The 21583-nt window shown below is 41.4% G+C and overlaps 1 protein-coding gene across 1 annotated transcript; it reads right to left on the bottom strand.

Moving 5' to 3' along the window:
• Positions 1-256: 256 nt before the first annotated feature.
• On the bottom strand, positions 257-21372 carry LOC144353330 (uncharacterized). The gene is made up of 7 exons (XM_078009920.1): positions 21235-21372; positions 19436-19539; positions 18451-18522; positions 15020-15146; positions 1601-1843; positions 1155-1311; positions 257-542 (listed from the first exon to the last, which is right to left on the bottom strand). The coding sequence occupies exons 1-7, from the start codon at positions 21281-21283 to the stop codon at positions 257-259; spliced, it is 1038 nt and encodes a 345-aa protein (XP_077866046.1). The 5' UTR covers positions 21284-21372.
• Positions 21373-21583: the final 211 nt, after the last annotated feature.

Here is a 21583-nt window from a genome sequence, read left to right as displayed (position 1 = left end):
GTCATTTATAAAAACAAATTGCTGCCTATTATGATTACATTATTGTAATTATTAATAATAATGTATAATATAATAATAACTGTGCAAATGGCATATATATTAAGGATTTGTGAAGAAATACCTCAATTCTAAATTCTCACATTTGATTTCAAGATATACGATACGTTAATCAAACCTTTAACACTGAAAATGAGATAAGTGATTTCTAGTCTTTTTAGACGATATGACGCACACATCATAGCAACCGGCCAAATCATTAAATTACAAACACACGGACAAACACTGACATGGTAACAGTAGCCAAGAAGCTGCCAGCGGAGATGAATGCACCGCTACAGACTCGGGTATACTGAGGAGGGGGTACAATTCCCGAGTTGCAGGTCACCCCATCGTCGCCATCTCCATTGTCGCAACACAAGGAACACTGGATGTTTTCATTGATGAGTTGTAGGGCAATGTAAGAAGCCTCGGCATCGTTCTCAACTAAAGATGGACACTGCTCACTGGATTCGTACGCATTGCAGGTATCCGAACTAGCACATCTGTTTGTTAAGAAGATAACTCAGATTATTATATATGAAATCGACATGATCTGATGAAGTATACTTTCATACTAAAATATAATATGCGTTCATATAATTGAGCATAATCAATCAACTCATGTCGCTGGTTTGCTTATTGTTTATTATTTTTGTTTTATTTTATATAATAATCAAACTTTTATATTTCTTAATTGTTTTCACTTCGTATAAAATTTCATTTTAAATATAGATATACTGAGATTGTATATAATGCTAAAGTAAAAAAAATACATTACGTGAAATCGCTACATTATATTCTAGCCGTTACGGATTCAGATTACGTCCCCTAAAACCATCGCTAACTATACACGTATGGAGTCATTGCCCCCTAATCAAACATCATCCATCCGCCCCTGTTCTAGTGTGCTGCTCGTGCCATTCAGTGTTCATACAAAAACGTGACTATTTGATTGATTGATTGATTGATTGATTGACTGTACTTAGTGTAATTCAACATGAAGTCATGTATGGCGGCGGTTCGAATTTGATTTGGATAACAAGCTTTAAAAAAGGCGCTGACCCCACCATTTTTTAATTATATAGGACACAATGGCGTTTTAACATAATACGCACCCTTTCGTTATCGTTAGTTCTCCGTCCAAATAAACAGCTTCCGTTTGGCACAAACCTTCATCGCTAGAACATGTTTCAAGGGTACAACCATTCAAATCATTTGTAATTTGCGTGGTATCTAAAGGGTTACTAATCACGAATGCGCACGTGTAACAACCTGCAAAACAATTGATAGGATAATCAATATTTATAATTATAGGTTTCCTGATAATTGATAAAGATGATCATTACGCGATATGTTGCCAACCAATCACAGCCAGCCTTATATTAAACCACACAATAATTCATTCTGAACGCGCTGTTTGTAACATGGGGTTGTACTTGCTGGTTGATGCAACACGTTTTTTGTACACAATTCGACAGCAAATGGTATGACGAATGAGTTGTGATAAAGAAGACGCAAACTGATACTTTAATTTTAAGATTTTAAAACTATTTGTACATACTATTTTCGCAGCAGTTATCGGTCTGAACGTCGTCATATTCGCCGGATTTACTTCCACGCTTTACACGAGAAATCATTCTCTCTGCGTCAACAATTCTGATGTCTTCGTTTTCGTCTTCATCGCGGCGAGCACGGCTACCTGATTTAGAACCTGATTTAGATTTGCTAGCCTCACCACATGTCCGAGTCCTATCGCGAGTACATTCATAGCACGATGACCATCCACTCCACGGACCGCATCCATCTGGGATAAACATATAATCACCCACATATTACTTTAGTTCGACACTATGTGAAACACAACAAAGCACAAATGCATATTATACACATGTGCATATGTTATCATTACGAGTAATGACGAATTAGGTTAATATTCAAATAAAATATTGTAATCAATTCGATGCAAAAGTCGATTTTCCGAACTTCACCCAGATCTCACGATATGCATGAAGCACGGATAGAATGTTTGCTACAAAAATCAAATGATTTTATTTTGAATCTGGTTTTTAACAGTTCAGAGTCATATCACTAATCCCTCAGAGGGGGAGAGGGCGCTGAGATACCCTTACTTCATCAAAATTGACCATCGTCAAAAGCGTATAGCACATTACTAAACGTGAAAAATATCCCAAAAATGTTTTGACAGCATGACAAATCTATGAACTTTGTTACTTCTGTCAAGGAGATGAGCGGCAGCGATAGTTTTTAGGTTGATTCGTCTGTTAGCAAGATAATTCAAAAGTAATTGATGGGTTCTTAAAGAAATCTCAGGATTGGTTGTCTTTCAAGTTGATTCGAAAACGATCTCAATATATTTTCGTACATATATTGGCATGGTTACCATGGTAAGTGTTTTTTTTTATTTGTACGGGCGAATTTTCATGAAATTGTCAGGAGAGGGTTGTCTTTGATGCAAGGACCAATTCATTCATCAAATGTTAGTAAAGAGATGGATTCGATTGCCATGGAAACAGCAAATACAAGAACATTTTTTCTATTTATAACTCAAAAGGCTATTGATGGATTCTCATGAAATTTCCAGGAAAATATACCCTTATATGGATTACATTTTAGTAGAGACGTGGATCCGATTTCCATGGAAACAGCAAGTTATTTACTATTTATAACACAAAAAGGTTATCCGTGATTCTCGGTAAATTTTTAGTAGGGTTCACCTTAGAAACATGTATCAGTTGATTATAATTTACAAGAAATATGACTTGCCAAAACAACAGCAATTTCGGGAACGGTCAAATATTTATAACGAACAAACCTGTACAATTTGGCTTTTCTTTTGAAGAATAAAATATACACTTAGTATGTGAGTATGAATAATTTATACAATAATGTAGAGGTATTAGTGAGAATATGTAATGTGCATCTCTAGCGTTTTTCCCTCTCTGAAGTGTTCTTTTCTGTTTTCACGTGTCACGTGCGTATGGATTTCTGTCGTGTGAAAGATCAAGGGGACGTTCATTATGTTTCATGGGTGTGGACACTCGTGTGTGGTGGTATAGAAGTGTGGGGATGTAAGTGTGTGGCGTGTAGTTGTTCATTGTGTTGGTATCTAGATTGATGTTGGAGCTCGTACAGTGGAGGTGTGGGTGTGTGTATGAGGTGTAGGTGTTCATTGTGTTGGTATGACGATGGGTGTTGGAGCTCGTAGTGTGGAGGTGTAGGCGTGTGTATGAGGTGTAGGCGTTCATTGTCTTGGTATGTAGATAAGTGTTGCAGCTCGTAGTGTGGAGGTGTATGTGTGAATGGGGTGTAGTTGTTCATTGTGTTGGTATGTGAATGAGTGTTGCAGCTCGTAGTATCGAGGTGTAGGTGTGTGTATGAGGTGTAGTTGTTTATTGTGTTGGTATGACGATGGGTGTTGGAGCTCGTAGTGTGGAGGTGTATGTGTGTGTATGAGGTGTAGATATTCATTGTCTTGGTATGTAGATAAGTGTTGCAGCTCGTAGTGTGGAGGTGTATGTGTGTATGAGGTGTAGTTGTTCATTGTGTTGGTATGTGAATGAGTGTTGCAGCTCGTAGTATCGAGGTGTAGGTGTGTGTATGAGGTGTAGTTGTTTATTGTGTTGGTATGTCAATGAGTGTTGCAGCTCGTAGTGTGGAGGTGTAGGTGTGTGTATGAGGTGTGGGTTTTCATTGTGTTGGCATGTCAATGAGTGTTGCAGCTCGTAGTGTGGAGGTGTAGGTGTGTGTATGAGATGTAATTGTTCATTGTGTTGGTATGTAGATGAGTGTTGCAGCTCGTAGTGTGGAGGTGTAGGTGTGTGTATGAGGTGTAGGTGTTCATTGTGTTGGTATGTCAATGAGTGTTGCAGCTCGTAGTGTGGAGGTGTATGTGTGTGTATGAGGTGTAGTTGTTCATTGTGTTGGTATGTAGATGAGTGTTGCAGCTCGTAGTGTGGAGGTGTAGGTGTGAGTATGAGGTGTAGTTGTTCGTTGCGTTGGTATGTGAATGAGTGTTGCAGGTCGTAGTGTGGAGGTGTAGGTGTGAGTTTGTGGTGTAGGTGTTCATTGTGTTGGTATGTCGATGAGTGCTGCAGCTCGTAGTGTGGAGGTGTATGTGCGTGTATGAGGTGTATGTGTTCATTGTGTTGGTATGTAGATGGGTGTTGCAGCTCGTAGTGTGGAGGTGTAGGTGTGTGTATGAGGTGTAGGTGTTCATTGTGTTCGTATGACGATGGGTGTTGCAGCTCGTAGTGTTGAGGTGTAGGTGTGAGTATGAGGTGTAGGTGTTCATTGTGTTGGTATGTAGATGGGTGTTGCAGCTCGTAGTGTTGAGGTGTAGGTGTGAGTTTGTGGTGTAGGTGTTCATTGTGTTGGTATGTCGATGAGTGCTGCAGCTCGTAGTGTGGAGGTGTAGGGGTGAGTATGGGCTGTAGTTGTTCATTGTGTTGGTATGACGATGGGTGTTGCAGCTCGTGGTGTTGAGGTGTAGTTATGTGTATGTGGTGTAGGTGTTCATTGTGTTGGTATGTGGATGGGTGTTGCAGCTCGTAGTGTTGAGGTGTAGGGGTGAGTATGGGGTGTAGTTGTTCATTGTGTAGGTATGACGATGGGTGTTGCAGCTCGTAGTATCGAGGTGTAGGTGTGTGTATGAGGTGTAGTTGTTTATTGTGTTGGTATGTCAATGAGTGTTGCAGCTCGTAGTGTGGAGGTGTAGGTGTGTGTATGAGGTGTAGGTTTTCATTGTGTTGCTATGTCAATGAGTGTTGCAGCTCGTAGTGTGGAGGTGTAGGTGTGTGTATGAGGTGTAATTGTTCATTGTGTTGGTATGTAGATGAGTGTTGCTGCTCGTAGTGTGGAGGTGTAGGTGTGTGTATGAGGTGTAGGTGTTCATTGTGTTGGTATGTCAATGAGTGTTGCAGCTCGTAGTGTGGAGGTGTAGGTGTGAGTATGAGGTGTAGTTGTTCGTTGTGTTGGTATGTAAATGAGTGTTGCAGGTCGTAGTGTGGAGGTGTAGGTGTGTGTATGAGGTGTAGGTGTTCATTGCGTTGGTATGTCAATGTGTGTTGCAGCTCGTAGTGTGGAGGTGTAGGTGTGTGTATGAGGTGTAGGTTTTCATTGTGTTGGTATGTCAATGAGTGTTGCAGCTCGTAGTGTGGAGGTGTAGGTGTGTGTATGAGGTGTAATTGTTCATTGTGTTGGTATGTTGATGAGTGTTGCAGCTCGTAGTGTGGATGTGTAGGTGTGTGTATGAGGTGTAGGTTTTCATTGTGTTGGTATGTCAATGAGTGTTGCAGCTCGTAGTGTGGAGGTGTAGGTGTGTGTATGAGGTGTAATTGTTCATTGTGTGGTATGTTGATGAGTGTTGCAGCTCGTAGTGTGGTGGTGTAGGTGTGAGTATGAGGTGTAGTTGTTCGTTGTGTTGGTATGTGAATGAGTGTTGCAGGTCGTAGTGTGGAGGTGTAGGTGTGTGTATGAGGTGTAGGTGTTCATTGCGCTAGTATGTCAATGAGTGCTGCAGCTCGTAGTGTGGAGGTGTAGGTGTGTGTATGGGGTGTAGGTGTTCATTGTGTTGGTATGTAGATGGGTGTTGCAGCTCGTAGTGTGGAGGTTTAGGTGTGTGTATGAAGTGTAGGTGTTCATTGTGTTGGTATGTGGATGAGTGTTGCAGCTCGTAGTGTGGAGGTGTAGGTGTGTGTATGAGATGTAGTTGTTCATTGTGTTGGTATGTGGATGGGTGTTGCAGCTCGTAGTGTTGAGGTGTAGGTGTGAGTTTGTGGTGTAGGTGTTCATTCTGTTGGTATGTGAATGGGTGTTGCAGCTCATAGTATGGAGGTGTAGGTGTGTGTATGAGGTGTAGGTGTTCATTGTGTTGGTATGTCAATGAGTGTTGCAGCTCGTAGTGTGGAGGTGTAGGTGTGTGTATGAGGTGTAGGTTTTCATTGTGTTGGTATGTCAATGAGTGTTGCAGCTCGTAGTGTGGAGGTGGTGGTGTGTGTATGAGGTGTAATTGTTCATTGTGTTGGTATGTTGATGAGTGTTGCAGGTCGAAGTGTGGAGGTGTAGGTGTGTGTATGAGGTGTAGGTGTTCATTGTGTTGGTATGTCAATGAGTGTTGCAGCTCGTAGTATCGAGGTGTAGGTGTGTGTATGAGGTGTAGGTGTTCATTGTGTTGGTATGTGAATGAGTGTTGCAGCTCGTAGTGTGGAGGTGTAGGTGTGTGTATGAGGTGTAGGTGTTCATTGTGTTGGTATGTCAATGAGTGCTGCAGCTCGTAGTGTGGAGGTGTAGGTGTGTGTATGAGGTGTAGGTGTTCATTGTGTTGGTATGTAGATGGGTGTTGCAGCTCGTAGTGTGGAGGTTTAGGTGTGTGTATGAAGTGTAGGTGTTCATTGTGTTGGTATGTGGATGAGTGTTGCAGCTCGTAGTGTGGAGGTGTAGGTGTGTGTATGAGGTGTAGTTGTTCATTGTGTTGGTATGTGGATGGGTGTTGCAGCTCGTAGTGTTGAGGTGTAGGTGTGAGTTTGTGGTGTAGGTGTTCATTGTGTTGGTATGTGAATGGGTGTTGCAGCTCATAGTATGGAGGTGTAGGTGTGTGTATGAGGTGTAGTTATTTATTGTGTTGGTATGTAGATGGGTGTTGCAGCTCGTAGTGTTGAGGTGTATGTGCGTGTATGAGGTGCATGTGTTCATTGTGTTGGTATGTCAATGAGTGTTACAACACGTAGTGTTGAAGTGTAGGTGTGTGTATGAGGTGTAGGTGTTCATTGTGTTGGTATGTGAATGGATGTTTCAGCTCGTAGTGTTGAGGTGTAGGTGTGAGTTTGTGGTGTAGGTGTTCATTGTGTTGGTATGTCGATGAGTGCTGCAGCTCGTAGTGTGGAGGTGTATGTGCGTGTATGAGGTGTATGTGTTCATTGTGTTGGTATGTAGATGGGTGTTGCAGCTCGTAGTGTGGAGGTGTAGGTGTGTGTATGAGGTGTAGGTGTTCATTGTGTTGGTATGACGATGGGTGTTGCAGCTCGTAGTGTTGAGGTGTAGTTATGTGTATGTGGTGTAGGTGGTGTAGGTGTTCATTGTGTTGGTATGTGGATGGGTGTTGCAGCTCGTAGTGTTGAGGTGTAGGGGTGAGTATGGGGTGTAGTTGTTCATTGTGTAGGTACGACGATGGGTGTTGCAGCTCGTAGTATCGAGGTGTAGGTGTGTGTATGAGGTGTAGCTGTTTATTGTGTTGGTATGTCAATGAGTGTTGCAGCTCGTAGTGTGGAGGTGTAGGTGTGTGTATGAGGTGTAGGTTTTCATTGTGTTGCTATGTCAATGAGTGTTGCAGCTCGTAGTGTTGAGGTGTAGGTGTGAGTTTGTGGTGTAGGTGTTCATTGTGTTGGTATGTGAATGGGTGTTGCAGCTCATAGTATGGAGGTGTAGGTGTGTGTATGAGGTGTAGGTGTTCATTGTGTTGGTATGTCAATGAGTGTTGCAGCTCGTAGTGTGGAGGTGTAGGTGTGTGTATGAGGTGTAGGTTTTCATTGTGTTGGTATGTCAATGAGTGTTGCAGCTCGTAGTGTGGAGGTGTAGGTGTGTGTATGAGGTGTAATTGTTCATTGTGTTGGTATGTTGATGAGTGTTGCAGCTCGTAGTGTGGAGGTGTAGGTGTGTGTATGAGGTGTAGGTTTTCATTGTGTTGGTATGTCAATGAGTGTTGCAGCTCGTAGTGTGGAGGTGTAGGTGTGTGTATGAGGTGTAATTGTTCATTGTGTTGGTATGTTGATGAGTGTTGCAGCTCGTAGTGTGGAGGTGTAGGTGTGAGTATGCGGTGTAGTTGTTCGTTGTGTTGGTATGTGAATGAGTGTTGCAGGTCGTAGTGTGGAGGTGTAGGTGTGTGTATGAGGTGTAGGTGTTCATTGCGCTAGTATGTCAATGAGTGCTGCAGCTCGTAGTGTGGAGGTGTAGGTGTGTGTATGGGGTGTAGGTGTTCATTGTGTTGGTATGTAGATGGGTGTTGCAGCTCGTAGTGTGGAGGTTTAGGTGTGTGTATGAAGTGTAGGTGTTCATTGTGTTGGTATGTGGATGAGTGTTGCAGCTCGTAGTGTGGAGGTGTAGGTGTGTGTATGAGATGTAGTTGTTCATTGTGTTGGTATGTGGATGGGTGTTGCAGCTCGTAGTGTTGAGGTGTAGGTGTGAGTTCGTGGTGTAGGTGTTCATTCTGTTGGTATGTGAATGGGTGTTGCAGCTCATAGTATGGAGGTGTAGGTGTGTGTATGAGGTGTAGGTGTTCATTGTGTTGGTATGTCAATGAGTGTTGCAGCTCGTAGTGTGGAGGTGTAGGTGTGTGTATGAGGTGTAGGTTTTCATTGTGTTGGTATGTCAATGAGTGTTGCAGCTCGTAGTGTGGAGGTGGTGGTGTGTGTATGAGGTGTAATTGTTCATTGTGTTGGTATGTTGATGAGTGTTGCAGGTCGAAGTGTGGAGGTGTAGGTGTGTGTATGAGGTGTAGGTGTTCATTGTGTTGGTATGTCAATGAGTGTTGCAGCTCGTAGTATCGAGGTGTAGGTGTGTGTATGAGGTGTAGGTGTTCATTGTGTTGGTATGTGAATGAGTGTTGCAGCTCGTAGTGTGGAGGTGTAGGTGTGTGTATGAGGTGTAGGTGTTCATTGTGTTGGTATGTCAATGAGTGCTGCAGCTCGTAGTGTGGAGGTGTAGGTGTGTGTATGAGGTGTAGGTGTTCATTGTGTTGGTATGTAGATGGGTGTTGCAGCTCGTAGTGTGGAGGTTTAGGTGTGTGTATGAAGTGTAGGTGTTCATTGTGTTGGTATGTGGATGAGTGTTGCAGCTCGTAGTGTGGAGGTGTAGGTGTGTGTATGAGGTGTAGTTGTTCATTGTGTTGGTATGTGGATGGGTGTTGCAGCTCGTAGTGTTGAGGTGTAGGTGTGAGTTTGTGGTGTAGGTGTTCATTGTGTTGGTATGTGAATGGGTGTTGCAGCTCATAGTATGGAGGTGTAGGTGTGTGTATGAGGTGTAGTTATTTATTGTGTTGGTATGTAGATGGGTGTTGCAGCTCGTAGTGTTGAGGTGTATGTGCTTGTATGAGGTGCATGTGTTCATTGTGTTGGTATGTCAATGAGTGTTACAACACGTAGTGTTGAAGTGTAGGTGTGTGTATGAGGTGTAGGTGTTCATTGTGTTGGTATGTGAATGGATGTTTCAGCTCGTAGTGTTGAGGTGTAGGTGTGAGTTTGTGGTGTAGGTGTTCATTGTGTTGGTATGTCGATGAGTGCTGCAGCTCGTAGTGTGGAGGTGTATGTGCGTGTATGAGGTGTATGTGTTCATTGTGTTGGTATGTAGATGGGTGTTGCAGCTCGTAGTGTGGAGGTGTAGGTGTGTGTATGAGGTGTAGGTGTTCATTGTGTTGGTATGACGATGGGTGTTGCAGCTCGTGGTGTTGAGGTGTAGTTATGTGTATGTGGTGTAGGTGTTCATTGTGTTGGTATGTGGATGGGTGTTGCAGCTCGTAGTGTTGAGGTGTAGGGGTGAGTATGGGGTGTAGTTGTTCATTGTGTAGGTACGACGATGGGTGTTGCAGCTCGTAGTATCGAGGTGTAGGTGTGTGTATGAGGTGTAGTTGTTTATTGTGTTGGTATGTCAATGAGTGTTGCAGCTCGTAGTGTGGGGGTGTAGGTGTGTGTATGAGGTGTAGGTTTTCATTGTGTTGCTATGTCAATGAGTGTTGCAGCTCGTAGTGTTGAGGTGTAGGTGTGAGTTTGTGGTGTAGGTGTTCATTGTGTTGGTATGTGAATGGGTGTTGCAGCTCATAGTATGGAGGTGTAGGTGTGTGTATGAGGTGTAGGTGTTCATTGTGTTGGTATGTCAATGAGTGTTGCAGCTCGTAGTGTGGAGGTGTAGGTGTGTGTATGAGGTGTAGGTTTTCATTGTGTTGGTATGTCAATGAGTGTTGCAGCTCGTAGTGTGGAGGTGTAGGTGTGTGTATGAGGTGTAATTGTTCATTGTGTTGGTATGTTGATGAGTGTTGCAGCTCGTAGTGTGGAGGTGTAGGTGTGTGTATGAGGTGTAGGTGTTCATTGTGTTGGTATGTCAATGAGTGTTGCAGCTCGTAGTGTGGAGGTGTATGTGTGTGTATGAGGTGTAGTTGTTCATTGTGTTGGTATGTAGATGAGTGTTGCAGCTCGTAGTGTGGAGGTGTAGGTGTGAGTATGAGGTGTAGTTGTTCGTTATGTTGGTATGTGAATGAGTGTTGCAGGTCGTAGTGTGGAGGTGTAGGTGTGTGTATGAGGTGTAGGTGTTCATTGTGTTAGTATGTCAATGAGTGCTGCAGCTCGTAGTGTGGAGGTGTAGGTGTGTGTATGGGGTGTAGGTGTTTATTGTGTTGGTATGTAGATGGGTGTTGCAGCTCGTAGTGTGGAGGTTTAGGTGTGTGTATTAAGTGTAGGTGTTCATTGTGTTGGTATGTGGATGAGTGTTGCAGCTCGTAGTGTGGAGGTGTAGGTGTGTGTATGAGGTGTAGTTGTTCATTGTGTTGGTATGTGGATGGGTGTTGCAGCTCGTAGTGTTGAGGTGTAGGTGTGAGTTTGTGGTGTAGGTGTTCATTGTGTTGGTATGTGAATGGGTGTTGCAGCTCATAGTATGGAGGTGTAGGTGTGTGTATGAGGTGTAGTTATTTATTGTGTTGGTATGTAGATGGGTGTTGCAGCTCGTAGTGTTGAGGTGTATGTGCGTGTATGAGGTGCATGTGTTCATTGTGTTGGTATGTCAATGAGTGTTACAGCACGTAGTGTTGAAGTGTAGGTGTGTGTATGAGGTGTAGGTGTTCATTGTGTTGGTATGTGAATGGATGTTTCAGCTCGTAGTGTTGAGGTGTAGGTGTGAGTTTGTGGTGTAGGTGTTCATTGTGTTGGTATGTCGATGAGTGCTGCAGCTCGTAGTGTGGAGGTGTATGTGCGTGTTTGAGGTGTATGTGTTCATTGTGTTGGTATGTAGATGGATGTTGCAGCTCGTAGTGTGGAGGTTTAGGTGTGTGTATGAGGTGTAGGTGTGCGTTTGTGGTGTAGGTGTTCATTGTGTTGGTATGTGAATGGGTGTTGCAGCTCATAGTATGGAGGTGTAGGTGTGTGTATGAGATGTAGTTATTTATTGTGTTGGTATGTAGATGGGTGTTGCAGCTCGTAGTGTTGAGGTGTAGGTGTGAGTATGAGGTGTAGGTGTTCATTGTGTTGGTATGTAGATGGGTGTTGCAGCTCGTAGTGTTGAGGTGTAGGTGTGAGTTTGTGGTGTAGGTGTTCATTGTGTTGGTATGTCGATGAGTGCTGCAGCTCGTTGTGTGGAGGTGTAGGGGTGAGTATGGGCTGTAGTTGTTCATTGTGTTGGTATGACGATGGGTGTTGCAGCTCGTGGTGTTGAGGTGTAGTTATGTGTATGTGGTGTAGGTGTTCATTGTGTTGGTATGTGGATGGGTGTTGCAGCTCGTAGTGTTGAGGTGTAGGGGTGAGTATGGGGTGTAGTTGTTCATTGTGTAGGTATGACGATGGGTGTTGCAGCTCGTAGTATCGAGGTGTAGGTGTGTGTATGAGGTGTAGTTGTTTATTGTGTTGGTATGTCAATGAGTGTTGCAGCTCGTAGTGTGGAGGTGTAGGTGTGTGTATGAGGTGTAGGTATTCATTGTGTTGCTATGTCAATGAGTGTTGCAGCTCGTAGTGTGGAGGTGTAGGTGTGTGTATGAGGTGTAATTGTTCATTGTGTTGGTATGTAGATGAGTGTTGCAGCTCGTAGTGTTGAGGTGTAGGTGTGTGTATGAGGTGTAGGTGTTCATTGTGTTGGTATGTCAATGAGTGTTGCAGCTCGTAGTGTGGAGGTGTATGTGTGTGTATGAGGTGTAGTTGTTCATTGTGTTGGTATGTAGATGAGTGTTGCAGCTCGTAGTGTGGAGGTGTAGGTGTGAGTATGAGGTGTAGTTGTTCGTTGTGTTGGTATGTGAATGAGTGTTGCAGGTCGTAGTGTGGAGGTGTAGGTGTGTGTATGAGGTGTAGGTGTTCATTGTGTTGGTATATCAATGAGTGTTGCAGCTCGTAGTATCGAGGTGTAGGTGTGTGTATGAGGTGTAGGTGTTCATTGTGTTGGTATGTGAATGAGTGTTGCAGGTCGTAGTGTGGAGGTGTAGGTGTGTGTATGAGGTGTAGGTGTTCATTGTGTTGGTATGTCAATGAGTGCTGCAGCTCGAAGTGTGGATGTGTAGGTGTGTGTATGGGCTGTAGGTGTTCATTGTGTTGGTATGTAGATGGGTGTTGCAGCTCGTAGTGTGGAGGTTTAGGTGTGTGTATGAAGTGTAGGTCTTCATTGTGTTGGTATGTGGATGAGTGTTGCAGCTCGTAGTGTGGAGGTGTAGGTGTGTGTATGAGGTGTAGTTGTTCATTGTGTTGGTATGTGGATGGGTGTTGCAGCTCGTAGTGTTGAGGTGTAGGTGTGAGTTTGTGGTGTAGTAGTTCATTGTGTTGGTATGTGAATGGGTGTTGCAGCTCATAATATGGAGGTGTAGGTGTGTGTATGAGGTGTAGTTATTTATTGTGTTGGTATGTAGATGGGTGTTGCAGCTCGTAGTGTTGAGGTGTATGTGCGTGTATGAGGTGCATGTGTTCATTGTGTTGGTATGACAATGAGTGTTGCAGCACGTAGTGTTGAAGTGTAGGTGTGTGTATGAGGTGTAGGTGTTCATTGTGTTGGTATGTGAATGGATGTTTCAGCTCGTAGTGTTGAGGTGTAGGTGTGAGTTTGTGGTGTAGGTGTTCATTGTGTTGGTATGTCGATGAGTGCTGCAGCTCGTAGTGTGGAGGTGTATGTGCGTGTATGGGCTGTAGGTGTTCAATGTGTTGGTATGTAGATGGGTGTTGCAGCTCGTAGTGTGGAGGTTTAGGTGTGTGTATGAAGTGTAGGTGTTCATTGTGTTGGTATGTGGATGAGTGTTGCAGCTCGTAGTGTTGAGGTGTATGTGCGTGTATGAGGTGCATGTGTTCATTGTGTTGGTATGACAATGAGTGTTGCAGCACGTAGTGTTGAAGTGTAGGTGTGTGTATGAGGTGTAGGTGTTCATTGTGTTGGTATGTGAATGGATGTTTCAGCTCGTAGTGTTGAGGTGTAGGTGTGAGTTTGTGGTGTAGGTGTTCATTGTGTTGGTATGTCGATGAGTGCTGCAGCTCGAAGTGTGGATGTGTAGGTGTGTGTATGGGCTGTAGGTGTTCATTGTGTTGGTATGTAGATGGGTGTTGCAGCTCGTAGTGTGGAGGTTTAGGTGTGTGTATGAAGTGTAGGTGTTCATTGTGTTGGTATGTGGATGAGTGTTGCAGCTCGTAGTGTGGAGGTGTAGGTGTGTGTATGAGGTGTAGTTGTTCATTGTGTTGGTATGTGGATGGGTGTTGCAGCTCGTAGTGTTGAGGTGTAGGTGTGAGTTTGTGGTGTAGTTGTTTATTGTGTTGGTATGTGAATGGGTGTTGCAGCTCATAGTATGGAGGTGTAGGTGTGTGTATGAGGTGTAGTTATTTATTGTGTTGGTATGTAGATGGGTGTTGCAGCTCGTAGTGTTGAGGTGTATGTGCGTGTATGAGGTGCATGTGTTCATTGTGTTGGTATGACAATGAGTGTTGCAGCACGTAGTGTTGAAGTGTAGGTGTGTGTATGAGGTGTAGGTGTTCATTGTGTTGGTATGTGAATGGATGTTTCAGCTCGTAGTGTTGAGGTGTAGGTGTGAGTTTGTGGTGTAGGTGTTCATTGTGTTGGTATGTCGATGAGTGCTGCAGCTCGTAGTGTGGAGGTGTATGTGCGTGTATGAGGTGTATGTGTTCATTGTGTTGGTATGTAGATGGGTGTTTCAGCTCGTAGTGTGGAGGTGTAGGTGTGTGTATGAGGTGTAGGTGTTCATTGTGTTCGTATGACGATGGGTGTTGCAGCTCGTAGTGTTGAGGTGTAGGTGTGAGTATGAGGTGTAGGTGTTCATTGTGTTGGTATGTAGATGGGTGTTGCAGCTCGTAGTGTTGATGTGTAGGTGTGAGTTTGTGGTGTAGGTGTTCATTGTGTTGGTATGTCGATGAGTGCTGCAGCTCGTAGTGTGGAGGTGTAGGGGTGAGTATGGGCTGTAGTTGTTCATTGTGTTGGTATGGCGATGGGTGTTGCAGCTCGTGGTGTTGAAGTGTAGTTATGTGTATGTGGTGTAGGTGTTCATTGTGTTGGTATGTGGATGGGTGTTGCAGCTCGTAGTGTTGAGGTGTAGGGGTGAGTATGGGGTGTAGTTGTTCATTGTGTAGGTATGACGATGGGTGTTGCAGCTCGTAGTATCGAGGTGTAGGTGTGTGTATGAGGTGTAGTTGTTTATTGTGTTGGTATGTCAATGAGTGTTGCAGCTCGTAGTGTGGAGGTGTAGGTGTGTGTATGAGGTGTAGGTTTTCATTGTGTTGGTATGTAGATGGGTGTTGCAGCTCGTAGTGTTGAGGTGTAGGTGTGAGTTTGTGGTGTAGGTATTCATTGTGTTGGTATGTCGATGAGTGCTGCAGCTCGTAGTGTGGAGGTGTAGGGGTGAGTATGGGCTGTAGTTGTTCATTGTGTTGGTATGACGATGGGTGTTGCAGCTCGTGGTGTTGAGGTGTAGTGATGTGTATGTGGTGTAGGTGTTCATTGTGTTGGTATGTGGATGGGTGTTGCAGCTCGTAGTGTTGAGGTGTAGGGGTGAGTATGGGGTGTAGTTGTTCATTGTGTAGGTATGACGATGGGTGTTGCAGCTCGTGGTGTTGAGGTGTAGTTATGTGTATGTGGTGTAGGTGTTCATTGTGTTGGTATGTCGATGGGTATTGCAGTGCGGAGGTGTAGGTGTTCATTGTAATAGAGTTTGAACGGGTGTGAGCACGCGTTGTGGTCTCGTATTAATATTCTACAAAAATACTACGTATGTAAATATGTCACTGCTCACCAAAAACTTCGTGATAGCATGGTAACTCATCGTTGCATAGCTCTTCGGCGCAACAGTAAGTACATGATTCTTTTACAGTGCCATAAGCACAGTAACGATGATTATCAAGATAATTCACTCCACATTCCTACAATATTTTGAAAATAACACATTTCAATTGTTATAAAGCCATAATGATATTGAATAACTAAAAAAAAAATTGTTGAGTAGTTTTACTCTTGTTTTCTGAAAATCAATGACACAAGAGCCCGATTTGAACAAAATCAATGTATTTTATCAACTGGAAAGTCAACAAATAGACAGAAGGATTCAGTTATTTCGATAGTAATTTCTGGTTTGAAAATTATTTTTTCAAACGTAGTACAGTGAAGTATGTTTTTCACACAATAAATTCAATCTGTTTTTATTTATATTTTGTTACCAATTATAGTACTGTGTTTTTTGTTTTGCTTATTATTTCTAGAAAATTGAAATGTTATCTTTGCCATCGAGTATTCAATCAATTTATCAATCAATCAATCACTTTGTCTTCTGTCACGCCTTTCTCAAAATGGGTGCATAGCATGACACGTAGTATAACTATGACATATGTCAATGTTGGTGATCAGTGTATGGGTTGACACATAGTATAACTGTGTCATATGTCAATGTTGGTGATCAGTGCATTGGATGACACATAGTATAACTATGTCATATGTCAATGTTGGTGATCAGTGTATGGGTTGACACATAGTATAACTGTGTCATATGTCAATGTTGGTGATCAGTGCATGGGATGACACATAGTATAACTATGCCATATGTGAATGTTGGTGATCAGTGCATGGGATGACACGTATTATAACTATGTCATATGTCAATGATGGTTATCAGTGCATGTGATGACACGTAGTATAACTATGCCATATGTGAATGTTGGTGATCAGTGCATGGGATGACACGTAGAATAACTATGTCATATGTCAATGTTGGTGACCAGTGCATGGGATGACACATAGTATAACTATGTCATATGTCAATGTTGGTGATCAGTGCATGGGATGACACATAGTATAACTATGTCAATGTTGGTGATCAGTGCATGGGATGACACATAGTATAACTATGTTATATGTCAATGTTGGTGATCAGTGCATGGGATGACACATAGTATAACTATGCCATATGTCAATGTTGGTGATCAGTGCATGGGATGACACATAGTATAACTATGCCATATGTCAATGTTGGTGATCAGTGCATGGGATGACACGTAGAATAACTATGTCATATGTCAATGTTGGTGACCAGTGCATGGGATGACACATAGTATAACTATGTCATATGTCAATGTTGGTGATCAGTGCATGGGATGACACATAGTATAACTATGTCAATGTTGGTGATCAGTGCATGGGATGACACATAGTATAACTATGTTATATGTCAATGTTGGTGATCAGTGCATGGGATGACACATAGTATAACTATGCCATATGTCAATGTTGGTGATCAGTGCATGGGATGACACATAGTATAACTATGCCATATGTCAATGTTGGTGATCAGTGCATGGAATGACACATAGTATAACTATGTCATATGTCAATGTTGGTGATCAGTGCATGGGATGACACATAATATAACTATGCCATATGTCAATGTTGGTGATCAGTGCATGGGATGACACATAGTATAACTATGTCATATGTCAATGTTGGTGATCAGTGCATGTGATGACACGTAGTATAACTATGTCATATGTCAATGTTGGAGATCAGTGCATGTGATGACATATAATATAACTATGTCATATGTCAATGTTGGTGATCAGTGCATGGAATGACACGAAGTATAACTATATTATATGTCAATGTTGGTGATCAGTGCATGGGATGACACATAGTATAACTATGTCATATGTCAATGTTGGTGATCAGTGCATGTGATGACACGTAGTATAACTATGTTATATGTCAATGTTGGTGATCAGTGCATGGGATGACACATAGTATAACTATGTCATATGTCAATGTTGGTGATCAGTGCATGGGATGACACATAATATAACTATGCCATATGTCAATGTTGGTGATCAGTGCATGGGATGACACATAGTATAACTATGTCATATGTCAATGTTGGTGATCAGTGCATGTGATGACACGTAGTATAACTATGTCATATGTCAATGTTGGTGATCAGTGCATGGGATGACACATAGTATAACTATGTCATATGCCAATGTTGGTGATCAGTGCATGGAATGACACGTAGTATAACTATGTTATATGTCAATGTTGGTGATCAGTACGTGTGATGACACATAGTATAACTATGCCATATGTCAATGTTGGTGATCAGTACGTGTGATGACACATTGTATAACTATGTCATATGTCAATGTTGGAGATCAGTGCATGTGATGACACGTAGTATAACTATGTCATATGTCAATGTTGGAGATCAGTGCATGTGATGACACATAGTATAACTATGTCATATGTCAATGTTGGTGATCAGTGCATGGAATGACACGAATTATAACTATATTATATGTCAATGTTGGTGATCAGTACGTGTGATGACACATTGTATAACTATGTCATATGTCAATGTTGGTGATCAGTGCATGTGATGACACGTAGTATAACTATGTCATATGTCAATGTTGGTGATCAGTGTATGGGATGACACATAGTATAACTATGTCATATGTCAATGTTGGTGATCAGTGCATGGAATGACACGTAGTATAACTATGTCATATGTCAATGTTGGAGATCAGTGCATGGGATGACACATAGTATAACTATGTTATATGTCAATGTTGGTGATCAGTACGTGTGATGACACGTAGTATAACTATGTCATATGTCAATGTTGGTGATCAGTGCATGGGATGACACATATTATAACTATGTCATATGTCAATGTTGGTGATCAGTGCATGGAATGACACATAGTATAACTATGTCAATGTTGGTGATCAGTGCATGGGATGACACATAGTATAACTATGTTATATGTCAATGTTGGTGATCAGTGCATGGAATGACACGTAGTATAACTATGCCATATGTCAATGTTGGTGATCAGTGCATGGGATGACACATAGTATAACTTTGTCATATGTCAATGTTGGTGATCAGTGCATGTGATGACACGTAGTATAACTATGTCATATGTCAATGTTGGTGATCAGTGCATGGGATGACACATTGTATAACTATGTCAATGTTGGAGATCATTATTGGTTGGTGATTATTCTGTGCATTGTTCAGTAAATAAATCCATAGAGTAGCTGTAGAATGCTGTAAAAAGACGTTCAAACCCGTAGTGAGCTGATAGTGCCTTCTAGTGCCAGTCTACCCTGGTGCATGATGGGAGATGATCATTGTTGGTAGGCTATTAATAACAACATAATGAATACAAATACGACAAATACTTACTTCAATATCGGCACACCTCTTGCTTATTTTTATTTTGTCGTTGTCTTTCTCAATCACAGTCTGACACAATTGCTAAAACATAATCAATAACGTATACTTGGTAAAACGCCCTTCCCGAGCATAAATTACTTATTCATACAATGACCATATGCCAATAATGTGGACAGTTTTCCCAGTGTGATGCCTGCCAAGTAATAATCCTTGCTCTCAAGCATAATCCCCTTCTATATATTTCATAAAATGTGGCTCGCCTCATTTTGATTTACCATGTTCACAGACAGAAAATCAACTAATGAATACGTCTTTGGCGACGGAAGACACTATACTACTTAAATATTAATCGGTTAACTAGCCCAAAATCACCCGAATATAGCAGCTGGAACAGTGACGCTATGTAATAATTAAGTGTTATTAAGTTATTTGGGTAAAAAGTATTTTTCCGAAAACTACCGAACATTTTCTTTGTGCCTGGGTAGCATTCTAGAGTGTATACCATTGCATAATAAAGTTATTGAAAACAATTCCGAACAAATTTTGTTATAAAGTGTAAATAAATTACAACCGCAGTTTTCAAATTAAGAAAAGCAGATCAAATTACTTTTTTTATTCGGTGTTACATAAATACGTGGCCACCACTATCGGATAATATTCGGACGCGTTGCCCCATTCGTCCGACCAGGGGCATGCGTCCTACACTCGAGGCATTCTATAACATGTATTTTCCCATTTAACACCGACAATATATATATAGTCAAATGCAAATCGCTAGTTTGAATAAAACAAGATTAAACTGGCATTTTAACATTTTTAATCTTTTTTAACCGGGTTTTAACAATCAAAACACTAATCTCCAACGCCTTAAAATTAGGAAGTGGCTTAAACAACGATTGACCGTTGATATGTTTTGTTTATATATTATACTATTCTTTGAGGTATTTGGGGGCATAGGACATATAGTACAAAAAAGTCCAATAATAACACTCACATTCTCGTCACATTGTTCGACATTTTGACGGCAATCAAGATTAGAGTCTGAGTCTGTACAGGAATAGCACTCATCAACAGCGATTACGACCTCGGCATACACGCCTGAAAATATAAAGAAGTTGACGTCATTCGGGGCGTTTGGGAAATTGTAACCTTCAAAAATATATTCTTTGAGTTTATCTTTTACCCTGATTTTACCATTACAAACAAAAGATATCGTTTATTGCCCGGCCGGCGATACCCCATTCATAATATTAGTAGCGCCCTTTATCGCCAAAGCGCTTATGTGACGTAACATTTTTATCGTATGCGCGTGTATATTTGGTGTAATCTATATAAACAAAACGAGATGATGTGCTTGAGGATGAATCAATCGACTAAAATAAGATCCCCTTTCACGGAATACCGGCAGACTGACATATCTGTATATCGCCATGAAAAAGCACATGTCGTATATGCGAGGGAAGGTTGAAGGTAAAGTCGTTAGTCGCAGTCGCTTGTCGTTTACAATATATCAAATATTTCAAAATATTATTTTTTATTGACGTACTACTGCCATTTATTTACGGAAACTCGCCATCGCTAGGGGCGCCAATCATAGAATTGGTGCATTGCGGACTCGGAGCTTTCAAGTAGCTGTAACTAATGACTACAGGGGAATGTTTAACTCTGTGATTATTTGACAAAAGTTCTTACATGATACAAAAAATTGTATAAAACTAAACAAATACAATCGTTTCCTGGGGGATTAATACACTGTGAAGCAAAACATGTAGTTGTTTGACGTCAACAGATTGTCGTCTGTGAAGAGGGTGCAGTACATATTCACACCAGTGTACCAGTTATAATGGCATATACGGTGAATTTAAACTCCTCCTTTCAATGTGCTCAATAATAAGCGTAGTATCAATGGATAGAATACATGGTAAACGGTGTGAGTACAGTTCAATTCACTTATTGCGTGTCCAATGCACCGGTGTTTATCACATGTACAGAGCAAGAAGAAGTCTAAAAAACAAGACGCTTCCGAGGTAAAGGAATTGGAATACTAGTAGTCGAGGGACGTCACATAACGTTGGTGTTCGAGATAGCACACAATTATCAAGTTTAAAAACGGAATATTGCCTCGCAATCAAAAAATGAACGCCATTGAACTTTTATATAATAATATTTGGTGTGAAAACTGATTGTTTATAAAATTATTCATATCTGATGTTCATTATAACACATATTTTCTTACAGTGTCCTACAACGTCGCATTGATTATTTTTTAGTTGTTGTATACTGTTAAGTTTTATCGAATTTCTCCTGTTTTAATAAATGTTTTTGAATATCATAAATTACAATTGACAAGGAAAGAATTTAACGAATGTAAAACAAAACCGCACATGTCGACGTTTGGCATTTCAAATATAGTCACAGGAGTCGAGATTGAAAGCCGAAAAAAAAACTGACAAATAATAGTGCTGATTTTGACCTTGCCCTTTGTGTAACATCACAATAAATTGCATTTCTTCACGATAGTTTGCTAAAAGATTTATATTCCATTTAACATTTCAATCTGGGAAACCAAGCCTGAAGCAATGAATACGTAGCCTAACAATAATTACTGTACTCGCTCTACGTCACACAAACGAGGTCGTGTTTAATTAGATTTTACATCAACGTATACTGATGCTAATGTGGGAAATAAAAAATCGGCAAAAATGTGACAAAAAAGGAAAATAGTTGCTAACGGGGTTACATAATGTTTAAAATGTTAATATTAACATTGTTAAATTATAGAAATGAGCTTACGTGTAGCTGCTATTCCAAGCAACAGAATAAACACAGTTCTCATATCCATGGTCGAGAGAGTGATAGTCTTCTTAGTTGGATTAAAAGTGATCTGGTAGCTAGTATACCTGACACCTACAACTTGATGTACAAAACATAATGTATGTATTTTTTGTTTACAGACAGTGGTCTTCTTGACTACAAGTACGTACAACTAAACATATATAACCGTTTCCCAGGTGATTGGTACAATGCGAAGAAAACCATAACAGTGTACGATCTATAATGGTATATACAAGCAATTTCAATTCCATTAATAGGGGGCGGTTCGAACATTATAAATGTGAAGAATATATTAACGTTAGAGGGA

Source organism: Saccoglossus kowalevskii, chromosome 5 (assembly GCF_978046115.1).
Source record: "Saccoglossus kowalevskii chromosome 5, keSacKowa6.1, whole genome shotgun sequence".
Taxonomy (NCBI): domain Eukaryota; kingdom Metazoa; phylum Hemichordata; class Enteropneusta; family Harrimaniidae; genus Saccoglossus; species Saccoglossus kowalevskii.
Note: the sequence above shows the minus strand (reverse complement) of the source record. Positions and strands in the feature narration are given on the sequence as shown.